We start from the raw sequence: 23,355 nt of genomic DNA on the forward strand, positions 1-23,355 counted from the left end.
ACGGGCAGTGGCTCCCGCAGAGGCGAGACCTCCGTGGCCAGGCCCCGGTGGGCACCTGGGAAATACCACAGGAACAGGACAGTGATGGTGGCATAAGGACCCTCCACAGCCAGTGTGCTCTCCCCCAACCTCACCAGGCCCTGGGCAGAGCAAACTCCTCAGGTTCCCAGCGCTTTGCACAACAAGCCAATGTAAAAAAATAATAATAATAAATAAGTCAATGAATTATCTCTGGATTAGAGAATAAAACTCAGAGCTGGCCCATCTGTTTTATTATATTTTTTAATGTTTACTTATTTTTGAGAAAGACAGACGGTGCACGAGCAGGGGAGGGGAAAAGAGAGAGGGAGAGACACAGAATCCGAAGCGGGCTCCAGGCTCCGAGCTGTCAGCACGGAGCCCGACACGGGGCTCGAACCCACGAACCGTGAGATCACGACCTGAGCCGAAGTCGGACGCTCAACCCCCTGAGCCACCCAGGCGCCCCTGGCCCATCTCTTGTTCTTCTACGTGATAACAAAAATCACAGCTTCTCCACCAGGAAGGATTTACAGTTTTGGGCAAGGTTCTCTTACAGCATGTTTAACTCTCTGATCTTCTATAAAACAGATTCTTTTTTTTTCTCTCTTTGTAGTGAAATAAATATATGGAAAACAGAGAAGCTGATGAGCAGCTCACCCCTGTGCCCTTATGGAGGTTTTTAAAAAAATATCCATTCTGAGTTGAGCAGGTTACACAAAGGCAGTGCCCGGACCTGGAACGGGGTCGAGAACCTTCAAAAGAGCAACTCTAAGGCCCCTGCGTGAATTCCGACTTGAGACGGGATGGAAAGCACCCCACAGGGTGCCGAGAAGGCAGCTGGCTGCACTATTGAAACGAGGTCCCATCAAATCAGTGCATAGTAAACACAGGCTGATGCGCTTTAAAAAACACATTCTCTCCTCCGCGTTTTCGCTCACCCCCCCCCCCCCCCCCCCGTCAAGAGCTCCGAGTGAGTCCACTTTCCCCAAGCAGAAGGCCCAGCGGCTAGGAGTCTCCACTTCGAGACTGACCTTCTCAAGTCCTGCTCCAAAGCTCGGAGCCACAACCAGAAAGAGCGGGCGGAAAAACAGCCTGCTTCGCTCCACGAGGTAATTACGGCGAAAGAGAGAAAAATACCTGAGTGACAAAGAATAAATCTTTGTTAATTGACCACTGAAACTTTATAACATGCCAGTCCCTCCTCTGGACATAATAATATGTTGGCTCGTAAGAGATCTACAACTTTTGCTCTGACATAGCAAAGGCCATAAAAAACGTCCAGCGAGCATGTCTACAGGCTCAGTAAATACGCATCCCGGGGATCAGAAGGAGACCAGGTTCTTAAATTACACCTATAAATTAATCAAGCCCAGAGCTGCTGGTTTCCCAGCACACATTGGTCTCCTGAGCATTTCTCCCCAAAAGTGCAGCCGCGCTTGCCACAAAGAGCCGTTTCGAAGCTGCTCTCTCAGCAGCAAAATGCCAAGAGGCTCAAATCACACGGAGTGCCCCGTATTGATCTGGAAATAGCACGTCTCCTGCTCTGGGGCACCCACTCACTCGCAGAGCGTGGAGAACCTTGCCTGCTCCGTCTTAAAACTGAAATCAAAACGTAGCTACCCTTCGTCTAAAATGGCAGTTTCTGAGCCACTTCAAGGGGTCTGGATGGGGAAAGGACGTTCTACAACTTGGAGGACAAGTGAAAACACCAGAGAAGGCTTCTCCTGAAGCCCAGCCTCGCTCATTCTCTGAAGAGTAGGCAGTGGTCGCTTTTGTTGCATCAAAACACACTAAACCAGTTGGCATGAGGTGATCAAAGCCCTCTGAAGCCTGAGGCGCCCATTAGCCTGCTAAAGACCTCGTGCTAATTACAATTAGCAGAAGGAGCACATTGCCTTGTCAAGACTCTACCTGATGCACTCAGCCCAGACGGGACAGATGTAGTAGGGTTCTGAGTTTTGTGTCCCCGAACTTTTCTCCAGCGTCTCGAAATCAGCACAAAGGGAGGTCACAACTAAAACTGATCAGGAGGAAAAGGCCAGGTTTGGAGGGAAGGCAACAGGAAGGAAGGAGCACACTTTTACAAACAGTCCAAGTACCTGTAGCTCTCCCGTCACCTTCCAGAACACAGGAGTGGCCTGGGAGACGGAGCACCCAGAATAACTTTTTAAAAAAGAAAAAAAAAAATGCACGTTTGTAGGAGGTCACCAGTTTGTTGCTCTTTCTCTGTCCTCAGCTTAGCTTAGCCTCGTTTGCCTCTTGCCTGATTCTGGAAGTCTCGCAGAAGTGGTCTGGGTGGGGATCTAGCTTCCTCCAAAACATACGCATTTCTCCTACAGAGACACCAAAGTCTGCAGACCAAGCTCGTCCGGGGAAAGCCCGAGTGTCTCCCCTCCAGCGCCGAAGTCCCTCGGTGACTTCTGGGGGCCGCACCACGTGAAATGCTAGAAGCAAAACACCACTAATTCCTTTGTGCTTGCTCGATGAGGTGGACGGCGGAGTGAAGTTCTGGCCGAGGCTGGGCGGCCTGGGAAGACCAAAGCAGGTGGAGGCAAAGCGCCTTCCCTAATTAATGTCACAGACGGTATTATGTGGCTGGGGGCTGAGTGGCTTCTACCAGCTGGGTGTCAATTTAGGTCTTCTTGGGCGAATTACAGGACGAGGGCCGTGTGTCATTTACACCCCAAATGTTACCCTGAGCTCTGTGCCTTCCGGAGTGAAACCGGAACGGTAGACGCTCAGGTGACCATAAAGTTATGTCAAAGTTAGATTCAAAAGCGGCCTTCCTGGGCGGCTCAGTAGGTTAAGCGTCCGACTCTCGATTTCGACTCAGGTCCTTACGTCTCGGTTCGTGAGTTTGAGTCCCGCATCAGGCTCTGCACCGCCTGCTTGGGATTCTCTCTCTCTCCCTCTCTCTCTGCCCCTCCCCTGCTCTCTCTCCCTCTCTCTCTGCCCCTCCCCTGCTCTCTCTCCCTCAAAATAAATAAACTAAAAAAAAATTCAAAAATGCCTTTTCTTTAGTTAAAAGGAGACGTGGCTCTGGGATGATGAAAAATTCTGGGGATTAGACGGTGGCGATGGTTGTGTAACCACGTGACTATTTAATGCCACTCGACTGTACCTTCAAAAGTGGCTAAAATGGTCCATTTCGTTGTTATGCACACCTTGCCACAATTTTTTTTAAAAAAGAGAGAAGCGGCAAAGGTGACGTGATCACAGAGTGAACAAGATCGATTTCTAGGGTCACGGAAAACCTACCTTCTCAATTAGTTAAGTGTATTTATCTTGTCCCGTTTACTGACAGCTTTTCTCTGCCCTGACACAAAGGACTCCGCATAAGGTCCCTCCCCATCTTGCGCTTGGTTTTCACGCTGATGCAAAACTCAGACGTCAGTCTCCCCAGGCTCGCTCCAGTGGCGCTGGGGTAAACACAGCTGAGCGCGGTCACGCTGGGAGCCACATCACAGAGCCTCAGCACCACGCCACGAGCCATGGGGGGCAGGGGGCTGCGACATCTTTCAGGAATGCCAGGACTATCAGCCGGAGTCTGCATAGCTGGGTTTCCTCCCTGGGAAGAGTATGGCGGAGATGTTTTTTCAAAGTCCCGGAATTAAACATACCTTTTGCTGAACTCCCAAAATCAGAGTATCTTCTCTCAAATGGTTTGCAAAGAAGCTAAAAATCAAATCACTGGGGAGCCCCCCAAATACAGCCGTGCTCACAGTGAAGCTTTTTATGTCGAAGATATTTCGGTCGACACCAAAGAGGGCCCGGTTAGTCTGCCTCTGGAAATCTGTCCCGGAAAAATAGTCACCCGGGTGGCCAGCAAATGGATGTGTGCAAAGCTTGTCACGGTGGCCTCTTCTGTAACGGGAAAACAGCCTAAGTCTCCACCCAGGGGGAAAATGATTAAGTAAATTACACTCTATCCAAGACAGAAGAGCATACGGGTCACTAATAATAATGAAATAATCGATACGTACAGACACGAGAAGATGTCTACAAAAATAACGTTCGCAGGCTTCATCAACTTTCCTCATTCAAAAGGCCTTAATTCTAGAGGAAGTCAAGAAAACTCTACCACGGTTACCTCTTAGATGTTTTATTTTGCTCCTGGGGTGGTTCAAACAGAAGTAAAAGCTTTCAGCCCATGTGAGCAAACAAGAAATGCCTCCCTTTGGTACAAAGTACACAAAATGATAAAACCTCACTGGTCTTCTTAGAGGCAAACTCAGACACTGAAAATAGAAGGGATTCTGGATACTCCTTGCCGGAAGCATCACTAAAGGAGAAGCTTCCAAAGGGTCACCGAGCTCATGGAAGGCTCCACTTCTCACTTTCTGAGCCAGATGAGATGCCCCAAGGCAGCCTGCAACCCTCCCTACCAAACGTTCGGGGATAGTGTCATACATTCTGTTGGCCAGAAGGTAGAATGTAAAGGACTAAATCCTTGACTTTTCTGCCCTGGTCCAGAGCGTACACTGAACCCAATAAAATGAGGAAGGACCTCCTTTTTCAGAGAAAGCACAACTGCCCAATGGTCCTTCCAGAATAACATCCGATGCCTGTCTAGCGAAATACCACTTTTTCTTTTTGAGGGGAAATATGTCCGGGGCACAATGTGGCCCATCGATTTGCATACTTCTTTGGGACAGAAGTTTGTGTGAGAGAACCCTAGAAGGAGGAGCCTCTGCGAGAAAGAAAGAAAAAGTGTTTCTATCAAGATCCAGGAATCTCCATCGATACCTACCACCTCCCTGTGGCACTCTGGGATCTTCTGTGCTGTGACCGTCAACTGACTGTCACCCCGAAGGCCAGCCACAGGCTGCTTTCCCAGACAGGATTAACCAATCTAGAGGGCTCTGCTCAAACCAATGAGGTTCTCGCCTCCTCAACCTCTCTCTTCTCAGAAGGAGAAGCAGGACATCTTCCCCCTCACAACACCAATACCCCCCACCCAGCCATCTCTTCCCCACCTCCCACCTGCGTTTGATGTCACTAATGGTGGAAAGATGCGACAGGAGCTCTGGAAGCCGCCTGTCCCCATGGAGCCTGCCCTCTAGGTTGGGAGCCCCTTCTTCTTACAACACGGGGTCATTTCTGCCCTGCCCGCCCCTGACTGTGAAAACACACCAAACACAAACTCAGCACACACAGCAGTGGGCTCTTCTCAAGGAGGGGGAGTCCAGAGAGGCACTCTGGTGGAGGCAGCATTTAAAACAGGAAGAAATCTGATGGCATTGCCAGATTTACATTTTAATGAGAGTTGACTGTAATACTTCCCAACGGGGGTCTCCTGGTTTAAAAAGGTGACTGGAAATAGAGGCCGTACGGAGTTTGGAGAGAAACCCTGAAGAGGTCTTGCTTCAGAACTTGCTGCGTTGGGGCGCCTGGGTGGCTCCGTCGGTCAAGTGTCCAACTCTCGATTTCGGCTCAGGTCACGATCTGGCGGTTCGGGAGATGGAGCCCTGCGTCCGGATCTGCACCGACAGCACGGAGCCTGCTTGGGATTCTCTCTCTCTGCCCCTCCCTCTCTTTCTCTCTCAAAATAAATTTTCAAAATTAAAATTAAAAAAGAAAAGAACCTGCCGTGTCAAGAACCACAAACTCCAAATGTTAAGTAACCCGATAAGCCGTTTTTTCCATTATTCTAATTCGGCACACACTGGCGGCACAGTTCGAGCTCATACTGGGCACCGTGACTGGCATCCGTGGACTTATGTCTTCGGGCCGGGACTCCTCGCTGACGCTGGGACAGCAGCAGCTTTCTCCCCACACCCTGCCCTGCCCTGCCCTACACTTCCCTCCGGGTACGGTCGAGAGATCCCTCTTCTTACAAAACTCTGTAAGACGGTAACTTATCTGTAACGCTTTCACATCCTCTTTGCCCACACCATAGACCCAACGCCAAAGATGAGGCAGGAGATCAAATATTAACCTTCTCCCCCAGCCACCTCAGCCGGGACCCCTGCCAGGACCGAAAGCAATCCACAAGGCTTCCTTCCTCAACTATGGGGCAGAGGGCAACTGATGGCTTGTGAAGAGCATGGCGAAAACACTGACATCACCGCCCACGGTGCCTAGGACGAGCAACTTCTTCCCGGTAGTGGTGCGGCAGGAACGCACTTATTTGCTGGCCGGTACGTTGGGAGTGAGGCAGCTGCCCGCCGACCAGCTTTTGCCCCCTGAAATCCCGGTTGTGAAGCGGGTATAAACATCTGCTCCGTAGTAACCAAAAGCTCATTGAACAGTAGCTCAAAAGAAGTTTTGAGGGGCGCCTGGGTGGCTTGGTCGGTTAAGCGTCCGACTTCAGCTCAGGTCATGATCTCACAGTCCGTGAGTTCGAGCCCCGCGTCGGGCTCTGTGCTGACAGCTCAGAGCCTGGAGCCTGTTTCCGATTCTGTGTCTCCCTCTCTCTCTGCCCCTCCCCTGTTCATGCTCTGTCTCTCTCTGTCTCAAAAATAAGTAAACGTTAAAAAAAATTAAAAAAAAAAAAAAAAAAGAAGTTTCGAAATCTCCGCCCTGGAGGAAAGGAGAGGGGAGGAGGGACCACTCCTTCAACCAGGGCTGCAGGGAATACACCTGTCTCGGCCCAGAGATCCAAGAGGAGGTGTGGACCACCTCATGATAGTGACTAAGAGTCAAATCCTATGGTCCTATTATTTAAAAGCACTGCCCCGGGGCACCTGGGTGGTTCGGTCGGTGAAGCTTCTGACTCTTGAGCTCAGCTCAGGTCATGATCTCACCATTTCTGGAGTCGAGCCCCACTCAACTCTGCGCTGACAGTGGGGAGCCTGCCTGGGATTCTCTCTCCTTTCTCTCTGCCCCACCCCACTCGCGCTGTGCTCTCCCTCCCCCCCCAAAGTAAATAAACATAAAAAAAATTAAAAAAATAAAGCACTGCCCCCTACTACCTCATCCCCCTCCAGGGGGGCTAGGTTTCCACCCCCACTTTACAGACAATGGAACTGAGGCTCAGAGGCTCCTGGACGTCTGACGCCGTAGAGCTACCGAAGCTGGAAACGAATGTGAACGTCTCCACCGTGTCATTCCCCGCCGAGGTGCGTCCAGCAAGGGCTGGAGCGTCATGAGGGCTGAGTGGCAACGGGCAGGAAGAAGAGAAGGAAATGCGGCAAAAGGACTGTGTTTCCTACTCAACCCTGCTGGGCTCCATGATTCTACATTAACGAAACAAGCCTACTTGTAAGTACAGCGCTCGCTGTGACGTATTACCTAGCGTGGCACCCCAGCCCCCTGTCAACAGGGGGCTTTCTATCCCCCTCCGGCGAGATTTCACAGCTCTAGAGCTGGCACGCAGGACCAAAGTCAGGGTAGACACCGCGTCTTAAACCCAGAGCAAGAAAAGGAAAGAATCGGTTGGCGGCAAGATGAATACGGAAAATCAAATGAGGCCTGGCCAGGAAGCGTCTAGGTCAAGATGCTTCAAGTTCAGAACCCCCAGGGGCTCTGTGGGACTGAGGCTGGTGGACGCCAGGGAAATGCACACACGTGGCAACTCAGAAAGTGACAGCCTGGCGTTCAAGGCGCTAAAATCTCCGGGTGCGCTGTTTTGTGTGGTTAATGCCACCTAGGGTCACCCCTCATCAAACAGAGAAACAAAAGCCTTCATCTAGGAGCCACGGTGTGGCAGAAAACACGGACAGAGTGTGGTCTTCTGACAGGAACAAGTGAGCAGGAACGATCCTAATTTTGACAGCTTCGGTAGTAACACCAACCAGTTAATCAACGAGGCCACCGTTTCATTTACGTAAACGCTACTTTGTTCCCAACCCGAGAAAGATTCCACAGTTCATCCCGGACAAGTGTAAGGGTCCCCTGAGGGACTCGAACCTGCCTCGGTCGCCCTTCTTCTGCTCAGGGATCACACTGGAGGCTTTGTCTTCCCAGGACAGAGGCTGCCCCAAGCAGTAAACAATTTACGCAATTTCTCCTTCTCCCACTGGGGATGGGCCGCCAAAGGCTCAGAGTGCCAGGTGTCAGCCTCAGAGCCAGGCTTATCAGTCAGTGCCTGGAATAACAGACTCTTCATTCCTCCCGAGTACACACCGGAGGGGGGAGGTTAGCACTGGGACAGATTCCTTCGGCTTTCAGGCCCCGTCCCATCACGCCCAGAGCCCAGTTACAGCAGATTTATGTCACGGACTAGTCGACAGCAGCCTTCTGGTCTCCCGCTGAGCAAGTCAGGGCTGGTGAGGTGGCCTCAGTGACCCTCCACCCAGCCAGAGGGATGCTTGGCCGCTGACTGGCTCCCAACTGTCTACTGAGACACTATCTAGCGCTTATAGCGCTCTTGTCCTAGGGGAGGAGAAATCTCTGGAAAGTCAGATAGAGGGTAATCAGCAAATCCAGAGGCACTCACTGTTTCCAACCTCTGCCCCCCAAATGCCCAATGCCAGGTGAAAAGCTCAAAACTTACGGTCTCTGGGATTGCCGAACTGGGACACCCAAAGGGAGGAAAAGTTCGTAACTCAAAGCCAAAGGGTGTCTGAGGAAGGACGAGCAACTCGTCCATTCGATACCTTCATCTCTCTCTCTCTGTTATTTTGCAACAGAGCTGAACGTGGGGTGGGGATAACAGCAGTACCTTTTCAGAGTCCTGCAGTGGTCCCTGCTGGTCCACACCACAGGACACCAAAAACAGAGACCGCCATGTGTGGTGCTTGGAGCATTAACCCAGGCTTTGGGGACACCGGATGGAGACCCCAGATCTAGGGTTCAGTTCTCGGCAAATAAATGCCTCACCGCCCCCCCCCCACTCCCCCAATTTGATGTTCCTCAACTGTAAGAGGGCTGACAGGTGAAGGCAGAGGCCAGCTTGAAGAACCCGGGGCTCTCAAACACCACGATCTTCCTCTGCATCCTGATCAGTCCTGGGACAGCCCTGACGACCACGTTAACCAAAGGCGTAACCCAGCAGGGGCCCCACCTGTTGGTCCCAGCACGGCATTCGGTTTATTTACCAGAAGGTCTGATGGGGTCTAATTAAACCTATTAAAAATGCCCTTTTTTTAAAGTTAATTTTGAAAGACAGAGAGGGAAGTGCAGAGAGAGGGGGAACAGAGAATCCCAAGCAGGCTCTGCCCTGACAGCAGAGAGCCGGATGCGGGGCTCGAACTCATGAGCTGTGAGATCACGGCCTGAGCTGAAGTCAGACGCTCAACCGACTGAGCCACCAGATGCCCCCAAAATGCCCTCTAACCCTCCAAAGAGTCCCGGTTTGAGGTGAGAAAATCAGCATTTGTTGTTGGCCCCAGGATGCCAATTCGGTGTTTTCATCTGTTAACCCAACTGATGCCTCCTAACCACTGTCGTGGGTTGAACTGTGCCCCACCCCCACCCTTCCAAAAAGAGGAGTCCCTGTCCTAACCCCTAGAGCCTGTGACTGTGACCCTACCTGGAAACAAGGTCCTTGTAATTAACTGAGGGATCTTGAGATGACACTACCCTGTTCCGAGGGCAAGGCCTGAAATCCAGTGACAGGTGACACCTGTGAGCCACAGAGAGGAAGGCCACCGGAAGGCAGAGGCAGACGCCGGAATGACAAGTCACAAGCGGAGAGCTGCTGACGGCCACCAGAAGGCCACCAGAAGCCGGGGAGAGGCGTGAAACAGATTCCCCCCCCCCCGCCCCCCCCCCCCCCCCCCCCCCCGCACAGTCTCCAGAAGGACCCAACCCCGCTGAAACCAAAGGTTCAGGATGAGTCCGAGGCCGCAGCTTTTTGGGGACAGAGGCCCCGCCAGAATCTAGGACTGCAGCGTCCTCCGAGGAGCGATGGCCAAGACCCGCCGGCTCTCTGAGGAGGGCCTGTTTTACTATCGGCACAATTACCCAGAAGCGGTGCTTCATGCTAATTTTCCCCTACAAGTAAATGGCTGAAAAATAATGGTGTCAATTTTAGTGAGGATCAAGCAAGGCTCCCGAAAGCGCGCCCGTAAACGAGAGCCCTTCCCTCACACACGACAATGGCTGGCCGCTTCGTGCCCGAGACACAAGAATGTCACTTAAATTACACGGCTTTTACGTGGAAGTCCTTATGGGGAATGCCGTTCCAAGGAAGGATTTCAATAAAAAGATCTCACCCATTTTGATGCTTCGTAATATCTGAACCGCAACCCTATGTAGCATAGCAACAAAAGTAAACCCTCGGAGGATGTGAACGAGAACAGGACTTGACTTTCGCTGGGAAAGAGGCTCCGGTTTTTCTGGGAGACGCGGACGTGGCCGAGAAGCGGTGATCACGGGGTGGAATCCTGCACTTGGGCCGCGGGGCCACCAGAAACTTGTTGTTCGGGCCTGAATTCCCTTTTGTCGCCACTCTCGGAGACGTTCAGAACGATCGCCTGCCAACCCTGTAAGTCTACATGAGACTCTGGAGCTGACTCACTTCTTATTTTATGAGTGCTTCTCAAAGCAATTACTGGGGTTTTGAACAAAGATGAGAGTATTTCACACCTCCGTCTTTCCTGAAAATGTCTTATACTCCACTGACTTTTGGCTTCTATTTATAAAGAAGGTTCAAGGCTTGGAAAATTATTAGGGGTTGAGCTTTAATGGATATTCCCAACCAGCATTGTGTCATTATTGGCCCACGTTTGGCTGGGCAATCTCCCAAATTTGTGACATAATCGGGCCTTTCTCTGCATTCATTACTCCATACGCTCTATGCTCCTCTCTACATCACACCACTGAATCATACGCTCTTTTCAACAACACTGACTGCCAGGGGATTAACATTAGACAGCACAATTCCATTATTCAGCAGCCCAGTTCAAATCCAACCCTAAAACTGTAAGAGAGATTTCAGGGCTTCACAGAGATGAGCTGCCAGAAAGCTCAAAGGAGAGGTGGGAGGGGAGGGGGCTTTTGAATGTTTTACATAACAACTCAACCTAAAACCTGCTAGGAGCCAGAGCCCGTGGCTGGGGTGGCCAAGCTGACGGGGGGATTCCTGGAATGGTCCCCGACCGATCCCAATGAACAATCTGTAGGCGTACACAGCCATGAGCCCCGCGGATTGCTACGGCGCAATTATTTTATTCGCACAATAAACTGCTTGTTTCAAAATTAGGCATTGAGAACTTTTAGCCCCCGAACCTTCTTTCCTTAAATAGAAACACTTTCGTGTCAAATTCAGGAGATGTGAGGCCCAATGTGAATTCCACGTTGTGTGCTTAACCAACAGATTTACGGCACATCGATGCCAAAATAAATGTTCACCATTTTCGTCCCATATTTGAGCGTTACTTCTTTGTGTTTGATTTGTAAAATATCTGTACGTAGTAACTCCCACTAAGAAACCTTCCACGAGTATCTCTGTGAGAAAGGAGGGTTCTGGAACTCAGTCTTTTATGAATGCCCACAGGAGCAACATTATGTGAAAGCAACCAAATTTCACAGTAAGGCTTCTGAAGGACAAGAACTTTTTTCACTGAATCCTTACGTACACATGGAAATAAAGACGATCTCATGCTTTCCTAGGGGGAGTTCCTTCTGGATTTAATTTAACTTGATAGAAAATCTAAAAATGGCTTCTGTTTAATTTTCAGTTAACCTAAAACTTCCATTAGCCAAAATCTATGAAATGTGGTTGGTCAAGCCTTTGGAAGGTTTCTTAATGGTTCTTTGGGCAATTCAGGTATCTGTGGGGCCTCTCTTCAAAGAGTTTATAGTTTACTGAAGGAGAAGAAATGCCCACATATGAAATAATACTAGGGACACACGCATAGAAAATGATGAAGGAAAGTCTTCGTTCATAGACACGGTGGCGGGGCAGGAGTCTGTGGAGAAACAAAGGGTCACGTTAAGGCAAAAATCAATCAAGGTGAGCTTGGACTTGAGGCCTTGGGAGCTGGCAATCTGCAAGTGGAGAAGGGCGAACTGGTTAGCTGACCCCCAGTCAGGTCAGGTGGTGATGCCGTGAGTCAGGGTGGAGGACAAGGCAGAGCAAAAGATGGGTCGTGCCAAAGAAGGGATCTTAGCCCACCATCCCTGCAACAAGGAGACACATCCTAGGTATCTCCAGTCCTCCAACAAGACAGAGAAACACCCTTCCTTTATCAGTTACAACAAAACCCATCATAAAGGGCAAGATAGGAAGACATTTGAATTCCAGGACAACAGCCTATTGATCTTAAGACATCTAATTAAAGTAGCCTACCTATCTGAGCACTTAGATAAAAAGGAATTTACAAGCCCATATACACAGTTCCCTTTCCACGGGAGCTGAACCCACAGTAGAGCACTGAATGACTTTCTTCTGATGGAAGTAAAGGGCCCCTGGACACTACCCTTCCTCCAGCCAGCTAGAAGTTCAGTCATCACAATACCTTTTCCTCTACTCTTTAGCCAGCATTGCCCAATTGCCCTTCTTTGGATAATGCTGCCTCCCTTTTAAAAACCAAGTTCTCCTAGCGCGTAACTGTACCCTTTCCCTGAACACACGGACGTTCTTAAGAGTAATACCGGCTTTCAGAGTGTCAACACATTTCACACCACGTCCATTTCACCCAAAACGGTGCTAGGGAACCAAGAGGATCACACAAAATACGTAAAACATGGCTAATCGGGAAACAGGAACATCGTCAAATGACGGAAGAATCCTTCTCAAACAACAGATTACATTCAGAAAGAAGGAAAACGAACCAACGGTCTCTCTCCTTAAACCATGGGGAGAAACCAGACTCACTTTCGCGGGGTTAAATGAGTCACGCTGTAGCAGGCGGGCGTACAGCTGTCCCTCGGGGAGAAGCAAACTCACCAACAACATCAAGGTGGTACGTGTGATTGATAGAGCCATACTCATTCTCCACCACACAGGTATAATTGCCTTTGTCAGATGGGACCACGCTCTCCATAATAAGACTCCAGTGCTGGTTCCGTACCTGAAAAGATCAAAGGAAAGGTGGTTATTTAGCAATCTTAGCATAAATTACCAGGTACTCTGCCATCTTGATTTAAAAAGAAGTTGGAGGAGACAAGGAAGGTAGAGAAGAATCACCGCAATTGTCAATTTCCCTCGTACTAAGCACACAGAATGGAGCCAAACGAAAACAATCATTATCGTCATGGTGAATGTCGAGCAAGGGGGATACTGACATGTTCAGATATGCAAGTGTACGGAGCGAGGCTGTCGATGAAGGATGGGTTCCTCCAGGAGCTGCCAAATGGCCAGACCACTGGCCTGCAAAGGTATCAGTGCCCCAGAGCAGGGGAGCCAAAAGGTCGCTCATCCACTAGGAAGCCTCAGGCCCCACAGCGCCAAGGAACCATTTAGAGCCAGCACCAGTGAGCACCTGCTGTATGCCAGGATTACTGTGCATATTCTGTTCGGCCTCAGCTAATGTGAATTCTCCCAAGGAGCCCACAAGCTAGGTACTGTACTGCTCCTGGAGCCTTCCAGTCTGAAAACCTGCCATTTCTTCCCCCATCACCCCCAGATGCTGTCTGGAAGTCTCAAGAAGTTTCAACTGGGAACACAGGCCTGCCCCTCCCATCTCTGGCAATGCCTAAATAGATGCGACATGTTCCCGAGAGATATACTCAGAATGCCAAATATGGGAGCAATGAATCCTTAGGAAACCTAAGTTGTATATCCGTCTGCTTACAAACTCCTTGAGACTTTTCAGAGAGATAAGTGGCACGTGTGAAAATAAGTTATTGTGATTCCCACCCACCGTTCTGTCAACATGCGAACAGACTAGACTCCAACATTCGCACCTGGCTTTTAAAGTATTTTAATAGACTCAAACTTTCAAGCAAGCGTGACTTTTCCTTACAAAGAGCCAAAATGCAGATTTCACCTTGCAGGTTTAAGGCTTTAAGGTTTTCCCCCAAATCCAAATCATGTTTTAAAGGCATTTTGGACGAGGCACTCTAGAGAAACAGAGAAGGGGGAAAGAAAAAAAAAAAAAAGCCAGGGCCCTCGTGGTCTTAACTATGATTTCAGGAATTCCAACTGACCTTCTGCATGATTCCCTGAGCGCTGCAAGTGTTTTCTGCCTTAATCACATAAAAACTGCTAATACCAGCCGAGCCTCTGCAAGCACATGAGTGAGTCAAGGAACTAGAGAATAAAGATCATCTCATGAATGCTCCATTACAAAAACGGGAGGGCAGAGCAGCTGTCCGCTTTGAAAAGCGGCGCCAACAGAGGTAAGGGGTTATCAGAGCCTGTTACGACTCGAGGCATGTCATGTCAGATGTTCAGCTCTGTGCAGGCAGGCCAGCACCGCAAGAGCAGCCACCGATGCAGAGGTCACAAACGAGACCACTGCTCATCACGGACGGTCTTATGCAGGATCACGGGGGTGAGGGCTGGACTCCTCTCCTCACCAAGCACAAGCGCTGAAGAGTGAGCTCTGGGCAGACGGTCCCTTTGCTCCAGCCGCGGCAGCCCACCAGCTCCCCCCTGTATCACCATCAAGACCGTCCCAGTCTTAATGTCGTGGAGCTGGCGGGGGGACCGTCATTCTCGCTGTCACAGGTGAAAAGTCTGGCGGTAAGAGGACGCTGCGGGCATCAGACCCCACCACGGAGAGAAATCTGTACTCTGCTTGGGAGAAGCCCCGCTTCCTGCTCCTGGCTGGGCCACGCACTTGTAGGAGAGCCAAACAAGAGGCCAGGGTCCTGCGAAGGAGGGGTAAGCACCTTAGGTGCACAGCCTATAGAAGGAATATTGTGAAGGAGCGGAGGCGGTTGCTAAATGTCCCAGGGCAGTGAGACTTCTCTACCCCAAATCTCCCCGCCCCCTCCGGGTGCTACCCTGGAGCTGGGTGCTAACAAACTCCTTGATTCAACTTGAGGCAGGTGGGCCCATACAGAGACCCGCCCTCCCCCCAAGCGTGCAGGGGTTATCAGAAGCGGGACTTTCCTGGACTCTGAAAGAGCTAATCACACAGAGGGTAACTTAGGGATGAAGCCAGAGGCCCTAACGTCACCAAGCCACGTAATCCAGCATTTAGCCCTGCTGTAAATATTCAGTTCTTTGAGCCCCCGCTCAAATGTCATGCCCATAAGCCCTTAATCAAGACTAGTGCCTGTCTCTGGACCCCATCCAAACTGTCAATGTCTTTCTCGCGCCTGGATCCAGATTTGGCACGGGGCGCAGTCCAAATGGGGCTGAACGTGAACTGCACGGGGAGGGCATCATCTGCTTCTGCCCAAGACATTAAATCTTGGCATACGCAGCTCAGCATACCGCTGCCGTTGGTAACCCTAGGGCAGCTCCAGTCTCTCGTTGGGGCCACGGCATTCCACGGGAGAGCCTCCTTCAAGAGCGCGTGCTCCCTGAATATTTACTTCCTGGAGATGCACTACAATTATTAATAAGTTACCATTTATCGAATGCTTTCACAATGGGAAACACAGTTACCAAACAAGGGGCTTCTGCCCCTTTGGAGACCTTGGTACTCAATCAATATCGCCCCATGCAGTGCTGTTAATATTTGCTTTCTTACACCATTGCCCTAGTATTTGATTCCTGGACATACGACCAATCCCAAATGTTATGAGCTGTGGCATTTTCCAAAGGGACGCCCTTAGAAGCTGCCAACGGTGGGAAGGCTTGACGCTTTTGCAGGGGATATCCTACCATTAATTAGTGGTCGCTTAATGACAAGCCGAGAGAGTACAGACAGCAACTCTATCAAGATGAGGAAACAAAGGCACAAAGACTTCTTGTGTCTCTTTTCTGAACACTCCGTTTCCAAACCACGATTCAGTGTAAACCTACAGACACTACCCTTCCAACAAAAATGTAAGACGTCCTTTTCAGTGTGGTTTTTTTGTTGTTGCTGTGTTTTTTTTTTTAATTCCTCATCTTTTTAAGTGCCACAACTCCTCCGCCAGTTAGGTCAGAGTCCCATCTTTTGCACTCGCAGAAGAGAGAATGTAAATACCCAATAAACATATGAAAAGATGCTTAACCTCATTAACAATCAGGGAAATGCAAATTAAAACAATAATGAGACGCGGTTATTCACCGGCTGATTAACAAAAATTAGGAAGATCCATGCCATTGAGTACTTAAGAGTGTAAGGAAAAAGAGACTCCAATTGAGAATAGGAACATAGGGTAGGAAAAAACCTTTCTGTAAAATAATTTCGCAGGGCCTGTTAAAATTAGCAACACATTTTTTTTTAACCCAGTTAATTCCACTTCTAGAAATCTAGGCTACACAGAGAACCAGGAGGATTACTTCAAGGCACATGAACAAGATGATTGCTTCGAGCACTGCTTGTGACAGCAAAACCGAATCCATCAGGAAGAGAGCCATTAACAACACACAGCTCATCCTACAGGACTTAATTCATTCCAACAAAATAGCACACAGTCATTAAAAAGGAGGAGGTATTCTTAAGTTCAGACCTGGTAAAGGTGTTATTTATAGTTACCGATAAATGAGGGGCACCTGGGTGGCTCAGTTGGTTAAGCGTCCGACTTGGGCTCAGGTCATGTTCTCACGTGGCTTGTGAAGTTCAAGCCCCGCGTCAGGCTCTATGCTGACCGCTCAGAGCCTGAGGCCTGCTCCGGATTCTGTGTCTCCATTTCTCTCTGCCCCTCCCCCACATGTGCTCTGTCCCTCTCTTTCTCCTCTCTCTCTCCCAAAAACACATAAGCATTAAAAACAATTTTTTAAAATAGTTATTGATAAATGAAAAAAAAAGGAGGTTGGATAAAAATGTGCATTCAGGATGCCACTGTATAAACACACACACACACACACACACACACACACACCACAGATGCCTATAGCCCTGAATCTATAAGCCTGACTGTATAGTCAGAAGGAAAGCTAAAGTCGGAAAGGAAATGTACTAAATTATCAGCAGTACATTTTATATAATTTCGTGGTGTGATTGTGCATGTTGTTTGCTTGTTTCCTATTTTCACCCTTTCAAATTCAAACAGGAATCGCACACATTTGACCAAAAAGTCAAATAAAACCTCTCCGCCGGCGTCCCCTGCTGCAGGACCACCGCATCTGGAATTTGCTGGCAGCCTGAGCACAAGAGCTGGGGGCGCAGAGACGTCCTGCACCCAATGACACCCGTGCCATCCTTCCTTCTCACCCCTGCCCGTGGCCAAACCCCTGTAGAAAATTCATCATTAGTTTTCATCTGCCAATGAACAGAATTAGAGAGCGTGAGGCTTCAAGACGATGTTCACTGAAGGCTTTTAAAAAACAACATTGCAATACTGAAACAAAGCAGACTGAAGGTCATGGCCTCAACTCTTTCCCTCCTAACACAAAAAGTGGATTCCACGAACATTCCACACCGTCGTCACAAAGACGACGAAGAGGTGGGCCAGACGGGTTTTTTCAGAATTCCTCTGCTACCTAAATCTCCCGAGGTGCATGTTAAACACCCAGCTACCTTCAGGAGACAACTGGGAATGTAGATTTAGTTTGTATGATACCAAAACACCTAAGTGAAAGGTGAAGCCAGGTCAAAGACCCAGGCTGTCACCTGGATGTTTGGTTTCCACAGTGAAACAAAAAAAAAAAAAAAAAAAAAATCTGGACATTTCCAAATACCTAGGTGTTCAATAACAAGCAGAATAAACATCCAGAAGCTAGATAGAAAGTTTTGCTCCGTGCCAAGTCAAAGAATACTGTGTCCGTGTGACGGCAAATACTCCCGACACTTCCTTCCACCGGTATCAGGGTGCAATTTATGGAGAAAGGCAGCAATCCCTTGGACCGCTGGCCTTCATAAAGGCAGCCCATGACCTACAGCTCAACATCAACCAGGTGGCATTATGATGCATGAAGTCTTGCTGTCCCAGGCCAGACCCCCACCTTCGACAGGCTCCTGGGATCTCGAAACCACGTCTCTGGAGGTGTGCACAAACTGAGTACATGTGTCAAGGGCTGTGGCACTCCCTGGTGCTTATCACCAGGCAGATGTGGAGGCAAAAGCCCGATTAATGCTTAAGTTGCCCAAGTCTGCTTCTCAGGAGGTGTCCAGAGAGCAGGGTGAGGCGAGCTCTGATCCTCTAGGACACAACTGCAGAAACTCTTCCCCCCAGCTCACTACACAAAGCATGGATCTCCCAGAGAAGTGGGAAGAGAATTATACAAGGCAAGAAAAGCAAGTGGGAGTGGGAGGGCGGGCCAAGACTGCCAGCAGGGCACTTGCTGCCTTTTGAAATAAACTCTTTAAAAATCTCACGACCTTCCTCAAAAAAGCTCAATGAAGAATCACCAGATGACCCAGCATAGCATTGCTACGTAGATGCCAAAGGAACTGAAAGCAAGGACTCGAACAGGTACGTGCACATCCACGTTCACACAGCTACACCAACCGCAAGAGTCAAGAGGTGGAAACGTCCCCAGTGCCTGTCAACAGATGAACGGATAAACAAACTGGGGTCTCATCCATATAATGGAGTATTATCCAGCCGTGAAAAAGGAATCGAGGTCTGATTGTTGCTACCACACACAGAAAGACAGATACACACAACAGACAGAAGGACAAATAGCCTATGATTCCACTTACCTGCATTACCTGCAACAGGCAAATTCAGACAGAAAGATTAGAGAAATGGAGAACTGCCTCTTAATGGATACAGAGTTTCTGTTTAGGGTGATGAAAAATACATAACAAGTTTTACTTTACGTGTATTTCAGCGCAATTTGCAAAAATCCCATACAGGTCAGGGAAGTGGGAACAGCAGCATCAGATGCCCAGCTTTGCTCTCAACAGAACATCTTTAGGCCAACGGATCCTCACATGTTCCTGGGATGCCAGCACTGTTTCCAGATTTCTAATTTACCACCAGTGTTTCTTACAAAATCATGGAACCACATCTGAAGAAAGTTAAGTCAGAGCATCAACTGTGGAAGAAAACCACTTGGGTCCAAATGTCAGCCCTGCCACTGAGAAGTCTCATGACCAGCCTCATCTGGAAAAGGGGTAAAACAACAGTGCTCCCCTGTTTGGGCTGCGCAGGGGACCCAGCGCCATGGCAGACAGTGGCGGGGGGGGTACCTTGCACGGTCAGGACACATGGGAGCGGTCGCGCATGTTGGCTGATGGCAACATACACCTGCTTCCTCATCACAGACTGCCTGCTCTGGGATTAAAGCCGAACTGTCTTGGCTGAGAAAGAGCTCAATAAAGTATAAATATATTAATAAGGGCAAGGGTAGTGATTTTTCCAAATAAACAGATTTTGGGATTAAGCATACCATTTAAGCAAAGGTCTCTAATGTGACTTCTAAGTAACCCAGAAAACGTAAATCTAATTAACCTACCCATCAAAACCATCAGGTTTTCATTGTGATTATAAGAAAAGAGGTTTTCCCCTGTCTTTTCTTGGATCTGAAATAGACTAGGAAATGGACAGTCCAAACTGTGTCATGCTTCACTCTGCTCAGGGGCCCCATGGGAGTTCCAACCTCCAGATGCCTGAAGCCAATGCTCGTGTGCCAGTTTCACGGCCAGGTTGAGGGAGGGCTTTGTCCCGTGATCTCTCTTGGTTCTTATAGTTACTAGGTGGCATGAAATGCAATTGTTAAGAATACTCTTCCCCTCTATGTTTCAGTCATTACCTGGGCACGACTTGGGAACTGAGGTGGTCTATTAATTACCCCGGTGCTGTGGCTTTTCTGCATTAAATTGTAATTATTGTTCAGAGCCCTATGAAATATCTAGCCTTAAAGGTAACCTCTTTCTTAAAAAAAAAAAAATTCTGTGCTATTGTTGATGATAAAAAATGGTTGATGGTGATGCTACTAAATCACAGTTGGGAGGGGGTTAGACCTTCGAGATCATCTGTCCAAACTTGTCATTTTAAGGACAGGTGGCCTTAAACACGAAGAGCTTAAACAACTTGCCCACCGTCAAGACTGATGAAAAAGCCCGGGCATAAGCACAATTAGGGAGATACAGTTATGCTTCAAATCGACCTCTACCACCATAAATAATAACATCCAACCAGCCTTTGCCCACATACTAAGAAAAACAATATGACTCTTAATCACCTAAGGAAGGCTCAGCATGAGTTCTTTGGTAAACAAGACTGAGCCATACCAAAGAGCTCTACTGGTCATTTTAATTAAAATGAGCTTCCTGTCCCATTTCATAATTCTCTTTGATTTTGTTTTGGCTTTTTGTGTTCCCTTCTCCCTTCACTGGCCACATAGGCAGACCACTTCAGAACAAGCTGGAACGCCATGGGTGAGGGCCAAGGTGCTGGATCCATAAACAGGTAGAAAGAACTCGACAGGCAGTTGAGCTAGACAGAGTCACCATGGTTTACAGAAGGAGATTTATGAAGAAAAAAAAAATCACAGAAATAACACACATTTGTTTGCGGAAACTTTCAGGTCTTGCTTTCTGGAAAAATACATCTTGGAAAACTTGACGCTTTGCTTCTTCGTTAACTAAAGTGGCAAAGGGATAGGAGTCAGAGGAGAGGGGCGTGTGGACATGGGGCTGTCCGTGTGTCAGTAAGGTCTCTGCTTTAGGGGGAGTGCATTGTATGCACGGGTTCCCTCGGGGCGAACGCTGGAGAAGCAGAATTCTTTAAAAGTGTCTGTAGACAGTGTTTGCAAACCTGGCGGGAACCCCATGCTCCTGCCTCTACCCTGTTCGAGCCCTGAAGACGCCTGCACCAGCCGAAGAGCTTGGACCGATGGGAGGTTGGGGCATGCCGGCCTCTGCGACCACCAAGGACTTCGTGACCTGGGGACCTGCGTTGAGTCCATGGAATTTCTGAGAGAACCAGTATCCCCCAAATCAACGTCCAGTGCCACAACTGTTGTGAAGACTCCTTACTAAATCCAGATTGACCATCTTTGCGTTTGATGGGGTGATCCCCCCACCAACCCCCCTCCCCCAACCCCCCCAGCCCAGGGCGCTCAGGCATCGCCATGGACTCTTCTCCAGAGAAAGTCCAGCGGACCAGAAATGTGCCCGCATCACCTCCGGCCAGCACACCATGTTCCAAAGGTACAGTTCTCTCCCCTCCTTGCCTTTTTTTTTTTTTAACAGCAAAATATAAGTTTTTTAAGATTTTATTTCTTAAGTCATCCCTACACTCAATGTGGGGCTCGAACCCACAATACCAAGACCGAGAGTTGCACGCTCTGCCGACTGAGCCAGCCAGGCGTCCCTAGAGCAAAATATACTTTAGATTTTTGTTCCCATGCGCTCAAATTCCCATTCTTTCGCTCCAGAAACGGCTCAAACATGAAACAACAAAAAAACTTTTGGTCTTCTGTGCCTCCACGGGAACAGGTTAAAGGTATTCTGCTAAAGGTTCCCCACGTTGTTTTTAGGGTGCAGGTGCTCTCCAGTTAGTAGAATGTTGTCCTCAATAATTAAGACTGAACTACACCTGTTAAAAATCAAGCAGCATTTCCTCATCAGGCACCCTTAGCCTTCTGGCACATTCATAATCACTAATTCAGATTCGCAGAAACCTCCTTACCCAGAATAATGATGTTGGGCCTATTTATTTTGAGACCAGGAGTTTCTGGAGGCTCATTAATTCTTTTAACTTCTTTCCACGGCTGTCGTAAGTGAGGAAATTAGTTAACCACCAGGATTTTGACCACCAGCCTTATACTTTTAGTCGTATTGAAATGCATCACTGGAACTGCATCAATTATGTTTTTGGAGAGCATTTGTGGTTAGAATGATCCCCAGGGGCCACGACTGTGGCGGTTTTAACTCTTTCTTTCCAAGCAGCACCACCCAATGAAATCTTTGTCAATTCGTCCTTTACAAAGAAAGCGAGCCGACCTTCCAATCTCGTTGTGCCCGGTGTGAGGGCTGACCTAAGGGTGAAGAGAAAAACCACCCTCCTGCCTACTAGTCCCACCAACAAGCAGGAATCACGGAAGCTCAGCGAGGTGCGTCTGCTTCCAGAACTTCAGAGGCACCCCCCTCTCAGCAGGTGTATCTCACATCTGTTTCACACACAAACTGCCCCGCACATGCTAGGAATCTATTCATAGGCTTTTCCCTATTATCCTCTGGGATTGAGCATCTAGTTACTTTTTTTTTTTAAATGTTTGTTTATATTTGAGAGAGAGAGAGAGAGAGAGAGTGTGCGTGAGCAGGGGAGGAGCAGAGACAGACGGGGCGCCGTAGGATCCAAAGCAGGCTCCGCACCGAGAGCAGAGAACCCGATGCGGGGCTCACACTCATGACGCATGAGATCATGACCCGAGCCACAGTTGGACACTGAACCAACTGAGCCGCCCAGGCTTCCAGCTATGTCTAAATGTTAAAAGTCACAAATTTTTGAAGAAGACAATCCTTTAAAGGTGAGCATTGTGTATGGTATTTCAGAAGAGGCCCCCAGAGCACTTTGTGGGGAGAGGAGGTCCACTTAACCACAGCAGTGACGGGTCAGGACTCAAGTACCCTCTCAAGTGACACTGGTGTGTTAGACACAGGTAAACAGCAGAAACTCCTGACTTTTCCCATATCTCACTCCTGCCACCAGGAAGTCCTCTTCTACCTGGTTCTTAACAAGCTGGGATGCAGGCTAGAGCATCCTCTGATTTACCCCCTTGCAGGTTTCCAAGATGGCTGCCAGTGATTCCCCAGGTCTCCTGATACTCATGCCCTTGGGGATTTAACCTCCTCCCCTAATGATTTACTTAATAACAGAAAAACAGCCAAAATGGTAGGATGTCACTTCCATGATTAGGTTACAAAAGGCTGTGACTTCTATCTTCTTCACACGCTACCTCTTCTTGTCTGCTCTCCCTGAGGAAGAGCTGCCGTACTAAGAGGCCCATGGGGCGAGTGAGGAACTGAGGGCAGCCTCCAGCCCACAGCCAGCAAGGAACTGAGGCTTCTGGCCCAACAACCTGCAAAGAAGTGAATCCAAGAACCACGGGAATGAGTCTGGAAGCAGGTCCTTCCCCAGCTGACCCTACAAATCAGACTTCCAGACTCAAGCCTTAGTTGCAATCCTGTGAGAGGCCTTGAGGTGAAAGGCCCGGCTAAGCCACACCTGGATTCCTGACCCACAGAAACTGTGAAATAATACATGCTGTTTAGAGGTGCCTGGGTGGCTCAGTCGGTTAAGCGTCCGACTTTGGCTCAGGTCATGACTCGTGGTTCATGAGTCCAAGCCCTGCGTTGGGCTCTGTACTGATGGCTCGGAGCCTGGGGCCTGCTTCGGATTCTGTGTCTCTCCCCGCCTCCCCTCAAAAATAAATATAACATTAAAAAAAATTTTTTAAATAAAAATGTTGTTTAAAGTCACTGGTCTTGGGATAATTTGTTACACACGGTAATAGATAACTAATGCACCCGTTCATGCTTTCCAAACACACCAAAGAATGTC

The 23,355-nt window shown here is 48.9% G+C and overlaps 1 protein-coding gene across 10 annotated transcripts in view; it reads right to left on the bottom strand.

Moving 5' to 3' along the window:
- FGFR2 (fibroblast growth factor receptor 2) overlaps nt 1-23,355 on the bottom strand; it is a 108,763-nt gene that overhangs the window by 42,691 nt on the left and 42,717 nt on the right. For all 10 annotated transcript variants that reach the window (XM_047825597.1, XM_047825596.1, XM_047825595.1 and 7 more), the window contains one exon: nt 12,800-12,923. In XM_047825597.1, coding sequence (XP_047681553.1) covers nt 12,800-12,923 — 124 coding nt within the window. The remainder of the gene's footprint in view (nt 1-12,799; nt 12,924-23,355) is intronic.

This window comes from Prionailurus viverrinus, chromosome D2, assembly GCF_022837055.1.
Source record: "Prionailurus viverrinus isolate Anna chromosome D2, UM_Priviv_1.0, whole genome shotgun sequence".
Lineage (NCBI taxonomy): Eukaryota > Metazoa > Chordata > Mammalia > Carnivora > Felidae > Prionailurus > Prionailurus viverrinus.